Below are 7,527 nucleotides of genomic sequence, written 5' to 3'. Positions count from 1 at the left end.
TGACAGACTGATAAACCCTTTAAGTGTTGACAGACTGATAAACCCTTTAAGTGTTGACAGACTGATAACCCCTTTAAGTGTTGACAGACTGATAAACCCTTTAAGTGTTGACAGACTGATAAACCCTTTAAGTGTTGACAGACTGATAAACCCTTTAAGTGTTGACAGACTTATAAACCCTTTAAGTGTTGACAGACTGATAAACCCTTTAAGTGTTGACAGACTGATAAACCCTTTAAGTGTTGACAGACTGATAAACCCTTTAAGTGTTGACAGACTTATAAACCCTTTAAGTGTTGACAGACTGATAAACCCTTTAAGTGTTGACAGACTGATAAACCCTTTAAGTGTTGACAGACTGATAAACCCTTTAAGTGTTGACAGACTGATAAACCCTTTAAGTGTTGACAGACTGATAAACCCTTTAAGTGTTGACAGACTGATAAACCCTTTAAGTGTTGAAGGACTATGATAAACCCTTTAAGTGTTGACAGACTGATAAACCCTTTAAGTGTTGACAGACTGATAAACCCTTTAAGTGTTGACAGACTGATAAACCCTTTAAGTGTTGACAGACTTCGATAACCCCTTTAAGTGTTGACAGACTGATAAACCCTTTAAGTGTTGACAGACTGATAACCCCTTTAAGTGTTGACAGACTGATAAAGTGTTGACAGACTGATAAACCCTTTAAGTGTTGACAGACTGATAAACCCTTTAAGTGTTGACAGACTGATAAACCCTTTAAGTGTTGACAGACTGATAAACCCTTTAAGTGTTGACAGACTGATAAACCCTTTAAGTGTTGACAGACTGATAAACCCTTTAAGTGTTGACAGACTGATAAACCCTTTAAGTGTTGACAGACTGATAAAGCCTTTAAGTGTTGACAGACTGATAAACCCTTTAAGTGTTGACAGACTGATAAACCCTTTAAGTGTTGAAGGACTGTGATAGACTCTGTACTCTTCGGGAGCTTAATTTAAGATGTTGAATGTAATGCACTTTGCTAATGAACTTAGCAGAACCTTTCTCCTGTGTGTGTGTGTGTGTGTGTGTGTGTGTGTGTGTGTGTGTGTGTGTGTGTGTGTGTGTGTGTGTGTGTGTGTGTGTGTGTGTGTGTGTGTGTGTGTGTGTGTGTGTGTGTGTGTGTGTGTGTGTGTGTGTGTGTGTGTGTGTGTGTGTGTTCATAGAGACTGACAGGAGAGAGACTGAGCTCATCCGTCTCAGATGAAGAGACCTTCAAAGGGACTCTGTTGCTCTTTGTTCACTTCAATTATCATTAATTCATGAATTAAAACAGCCTGCTTCTCCATGGTGACGGTGATAAACAGAGAAAAAGGGAACCCGTTTTAGTTTCCCCGTGTGCTACTGCTCTTGTACTGAAGACCAGCACATCTGATGCAATAGCTGTATCCTATGCGTTTGACTGCACTAATAACACACTAACAGAAAGCCAACACAAATGTTATTGTGTTTAGAATGTAATTTAGACCAGACCACTGTCATATTTGTCTTGAAACATCTCTGTTTAAAAAAATATGTCCAGTAGACAAGCATGTTAGTGTGTAGTTCATTTTGTTATGTTGGTACGCGGAGACTCTCCGTGTTATGTTGGTACACGGAGCAGATCGTGTGGAACGGAGCGTCACAGCCCTTTTACGCAACGTTCAACATTCTACATCAAAACATGTCTTTGTTCCTAAAAAAAGAACACGCAAAAAACCAACCCCTAATTTAGCTTAGACATAACACATAATTTACGTTTATAGACTATTCATAGATAACAACATAGCCTAGGCTACACCACAAGGTTATCTATATTCAAGACACGACTCCTTTGGAGGAAGGCAAATCGATAGGCTCATTAATCAAGATCCATATTCTCTAGCTACCAGGAGTCACCTTCCAATCAGGGAAGAGAGAGAGACAGGTGATGTCATCCACATAGCCCGTCTCCAGAAGAGTTAGACCAGCCTTTGTTTGAGCTGCAGGGGCGGCTACTGTATTTGGAGAGGAGAGAGAGCCCTTTGAATTGACTTGAGAAGTGTGTGTGTGTGTGTGTGTGTGGGGGGGGGGGGGGGGGGGGGGGGGGGGTCTCACGTCTGCTCCCGCCGCTGCATCTGATAGGATTACAGCTCAACCCGGTTACCGAGTCAGGAGCGTTTTCTCACAAACAAGTAACGCCCACCCACTGAACCGGGAAAGTCGCTTCAAACCGTACAGCGTTCTTCACTCTCAAGTCCAATATCCACCCACCGGAAAGGAACGCTCAGCTCCAGAAAAGATGGATAGAGTAACCGAGAGAGAACTTTAATGAACAACACAAGGATATTTACACTCCCTTTTAACACGTTTTGGCAACTTTTGGAAATATTTAGATATTTATTTCTCAGTCAAGAAGCCTATTTTGATTTGTATTTTCTTTATGAGACCGTTTGGAGGCGTCAAGTTTGGGACAAGCTCTTGGAAACTACGTACACTGCGTGCTAACGCGTTGGTTGAACAGGTGGCTCGGGTTCCAGTTAAATTGGCCTATTTACATTCAACGGGGACAACTGACAGGACAGGCAGACGGGAATTTCCTTCAGATGCTCCTCACATACCGGACTGGCCAGGTTTAGAGCGCAGGGGACAACGAGGACGGACAGTTGGAAACTTCTCTAAAGGGTGAAAATAAACCGTCCTTTTGTACTTTGACAGTTGGGAGTTTTTATGCCAGCCGTTGACGTTGACATGGTTGTCGATAGTCCCCGGTTACACGGGTGTAAAGCCCCGGCCTCTACCCCGGAGAATGTTGTCCCCGGGGGTAAAGCCCCGGCCTCTACCCCGGTAAACGTTGTCCCCGGGTGTAAAGCTCCGGCCTCTACCCCGGTAAACGTTGTCCCCGGGTGTAAAGCCCCGGCCTCTACCCCGGAGAACGTTGTCCCCGGGTGTAAAGCTCCGGCCTCTACCCCTGAGAACGTTGTCCCCGGGGGTAAAGCCCCGGCCTCTACCCCGGAGAACGTTGTCCCGGCTTCTCTAGGCAGTCCTGCTGCGGATATCCTCCGTAACTTTTACCACACTAAGCGGGTAGGAAACTACTTGATCGGGAGGAAACTTGGAGAGGGCTCCTTCGCTAAAGTCCGAGAGGGACTTCACGCCATGACTGGAGAGAAGGTAGTTGACAGTTGTCAAACTTATTTGTGAAGTTTTTACTGATGCATGAATACTTTTTGTTCTAATTCTCCATGCATGTGGAATGATTATTTTCAGCAAGCGACGAAAAAACACTTTGCAATTTTTTGTCAGGTGACCCATTTTACCAGTCCCAATTTGATGTGATGATTCATTCCTGATTTGACAACTTTGGCAACTGGATTACAATTAAATACTATTAAACACTTAGAAGACACTTCACATATCAATACTATTAAACACTTCACATATCAATACTATTAAACACTTCACATATCAATACTATTAAACACTTCACATATCAATACTATTAAACACTTCACATATCAATACTATTAAACAGCTAGTAGACACTTCACATATCAATACTATTAAACACTTCACATATCAATACTATTAAACACTTCACATATCAATACTATTAAACAGCTAGTAGACACTTCACAGGTCTACTATACAGTGACTGATAGGTCTACTATACAATGACTGATAGGTCTACTATACAATGACTGATAGGTCTACTATACAATGACTGATAGGTCTACTATACAATGACTGATAGGTCTACTATACAATGACTAATAGGTCTACTATACAATGACTGATAGGTCTACTATACAATGACTGATAGGTCTACTATACAATGACTGATAGGTCTACTATACAATGACTGATAGGTCTACTATACAATGACTGATAGGTCTACTAGTGACTGATAGGTCTACTAGTGACTGATAGGTCTACTATACAATGACTGATAGGTCTACTATACAATGACTGATAGGTCTACTATACAATGACTGATAGGTCTACTATACAATGACTGATAGGTCTACTATACAATGACTGATAGGTCTACTATACAATGACTGATAGGTCTACTATACAATGACTGATAGGTCTACTAGTGACTGATAGGTCTACTATACAGTGACTGATAGGTCTACTATACAATGACTGATAGGTCTACTAGTGACTGATAGGTCTACTATACAATGACTGATAGGTCTACTATACAATGACTGATAGGTCTACTATACAATGACTGATAGGTCTACTATACAATGACTGATAGGTCTACTACTGACTGATAGGTCTACTATACAATGACTGATAGGTCTACTATACAATGACTGATAGGTCTACTATACAATGACTGATATGTCTACTATACAATGACTGATATGTCTACTAGTGACTGATAGGTCTACTATACAATGACTGATAGGTCTACTATACAATGACTGATAGGTCTACTATACAATGACTGATAGGTCTACTATACAATGACTGATAGGTCTACTATACAATGACTGATAGGTCTACTAGTGACTGATAGGTCTACTACACAATGACTGATAGGTCTACTATACAATGACTGATAGGTCTACTATACAATGACTGATAGGTCTACTATACAATGACTGATAGGTCTACTATACAATGACTGATAGGTCTACTATACAATGACTGATAGGTCTACTATACAATGACTGATAGGTCTACTATACAATGACTGATAGGTCTACTATACAATGACTGATAGGTCTACTATACAATGACTGATAGGTCTACTAGTGACTGATAGGTCTACTAGTGACTGATAGGTCTATTAGTGACTGATAGGTCTACTATATAATGACTGATAGGTCTACTAGTGACTGATAGGTTTACTATACAATGACTGATAGGTCTACTATACAATGACTGATAGGTCTATTAGTGACTGATAGGTCTACTATACAATGACTGATAGGTCTACTATACAATGACTGATAGGTCTACTATACAATGACTGATAGGTCTACTAGTGACTGATAGGTCTACTAGTGACTGATAGGTCTATTAGTGACTGATAGGTCTACTATACAATGACTGATAGGTCTACTAGTGACTGATAGGTTTACTATACAATGACTGATAGGTCTACTATACAATGACTGATAGGTCTACTATACAATGACTGATAGGTCTACTATACAATGACTGATAGGTCTACTATACAATGACTGATAGGTCTACTAGTGACTGATAGGTCTATTAGTGACTGATAGGTCTACTATACAATGACTGATAGGTCTACTAGTGACTGATAGGTTTACTATACAATGACTGATAGGTCTACTATACAATGACTGATAGGTCTACTATACAATGACTGATAGGTCTACTAGTGACTGATAGGTCTACTAGTGACTGATAGGTCTACTAGTGACTGATAGGTCTATTAATGACTGATAGGTCTACTATACAATGACTGATAGGTCTACTAGTGACTGATAGGTCTACTATACAAAGACTGATAGGTCTACTAGTGACTGATAGGTCTACTAGTGACTGATAGGTCTACTACACACTGACTGATAGGTCTACAAGTGACTGATAGGTCTACTATACAATGACTGATAGGTCTACTATACAATGACTGATAGGTCTACTATACAATGACTGATAGGTCTACTATACAATGACTGATAGGTCTACTACTGACTGATAGGTCTACTAGTGAGCGATAGGTCTACTATACAATGACTGATATGTCTACTAGTGACTGATAGGTCTACTATACAATGACTGATAGGTCTACTATACAATGACTGATAGGTCTACTAGTGACTGATAGGTCTACTATACAATGACTGATAGGTCTACTATACAATGACTGATAGGTCTACTAGTGACTGATAGGTCTACTACACAATGACTGATAGGTCTACTATACAATGACTGATAGGTCTACTATACAATGACTGATAGGTCTACTATACAATGACTGATAGGTCTACTAGTGACTGATAGGTCTACTATACAATGACTGATAGGTCTACTATACAATGACTGATATGTCTACTAGTGACTGATAGGTCTACTAGACAATGACTGATAGGTCTACTATACAATGACTGATAGGTCTACTATACAATGACTGATAGGTCTACTATACAATGACTGATAGGTCTACTATACAATGACTGATAGGTCTACTATACAATGACTGATAGGTCTACTATACAATGACTGATAGGTCTACTATACAATGACTGATAGGTCTACTAGTGACTGATAGGTCTACTAGTGACTGATAGGTCTATTAGTGACTGATAGGTCTACTATACAATGACTGATAGGTCTACTAGTGACTGATAGGTCTACTATACAATGACTGATAGGTCTACTATACAATGACTGATAGGTCTACTATACAATGACTGATAGGTCTACTAGTGACTGATAGGTCTATTAATGACTGATAGGTCTACTATACAATGACTGATAGGTCTACTAGTGACTGATAGGTCTACTATACAATGACTGATAGGTCTACTAGTGACTGATAGGTCTACTAGTGACTGATAGGTCTACTACACAATGACTGATAGGTCTACAAGTGACTGATAGGTCTACTATACAATGACTGATAGGTCTACTATACAATGACTGATAGGTCTACTATACAATGACTGATAGGTCTACTATACAATGACTGATAGGTCTACTACTGACTGATAGGTCTACTAGTGAGTGATAGGTCTACTATACAATGACTGATAGGTCTACTAGTGACTGATAGGTCTACTATACAATGACTGATAGGTCTACTAGTGACTGATAGGTCTACTACACAATGACTGATAGGTCTACTATACAATGACTGATAGGTCTACTATACAATGACTGATAGGTCTACTATACAATGACTGATAGGTCTACTATACAATGACTGATAGGTCTACTATACAATGACTGATAGGTCTACTATACAATGACTGATAGGTCTACTATACAATGACTGATAGGTCTACTAGTGACTGATAGGTCTACTAGTGACTGATAGGTCTACTAGTGACTGATAGGTCTACTATACAATGACTGATAGGTCTACTAGTGACTGATAGGTCTACTAGTGACTGATAGGTCTATTAGTGACTGATAGGTCTACTATACAATGACTGATAGGTCTACTAGTGACTGATAGGTCTACTATACAATGACTGATAGGTCTACTATACAATGACTGATAGGTCTACTAGTGACTGATAGGTCTACTACACAATGACTGATAGGTCTACTACTGACTGATAGGTCTACTAGTGAGTGATAGGTCTACTATACAATGACTGATAGGTCTACTATACAATGACTGATAGGTCTACTAGTGACTGATAGGTCTACTATACAATGACTGATAGGTCTACTAGTGACTGATAGGTCTACTAGTGACTGATAGGTCTACTAGTGACTGATAGGTCTACTACACAATGACTGATAGGTCTACAAGTGACTGATAGGTCTACTATACAATGACTGATAGGTCTACTATACAATGACTGATAGGTCTACTATACAATG

General features: G+C 39.7%; 1 protein-coding gene across 2 annotated transcripts in view; it reads left to right on the top strand.

Annotated features, from left to right (window-relative positions):
* The first annotated feature begins 2,104 nt into the window (after positions 1–2,104).
* The window catches only part of LOC129867898 (hormonally up-regulated neu tumor-associated kinase homolog A-like), a 47,469-nt gene continuing 42,046 nt past the window's right edge, over positions 2,105–7,527 (top strand). For both annotated transcript variants that reach the window (XR_008761688.1, XM_055941371.1), the window contains exon 1: positions 2,105–3,159. Coding sequence is in view for 1 of the 2 variants with exons in the window: in XM_055941371.1 (XP_055797346.1) it covers positions 2,716–3,159 (444 nt within the window). In the remaining variant the exon portion in view is untranslated. The remainder of the gene's footprint in view (positions 3,160–7,527) is intronic.

Source organism: Salvelinus fontinalis, chromosome 13 (assembly GCF_029448725.1).
Source record: "Salvelinus fontinalis isolate EN_2023a chromosome 13, ASM2944872v1, whole genome shotgun sequence".
Lineage (NCBI taxonomy): Eukaryota > Metazoa > Chordata > Actinopteri > Salmoniformes > Salmonidae > Salvelinus > Salvelinus fontinalis.
The sequence above is the reverse complement of the archived record's forward strand: the minus strand, read 5'-3'. Positions and strand labels throughout refer to the sequence as shown.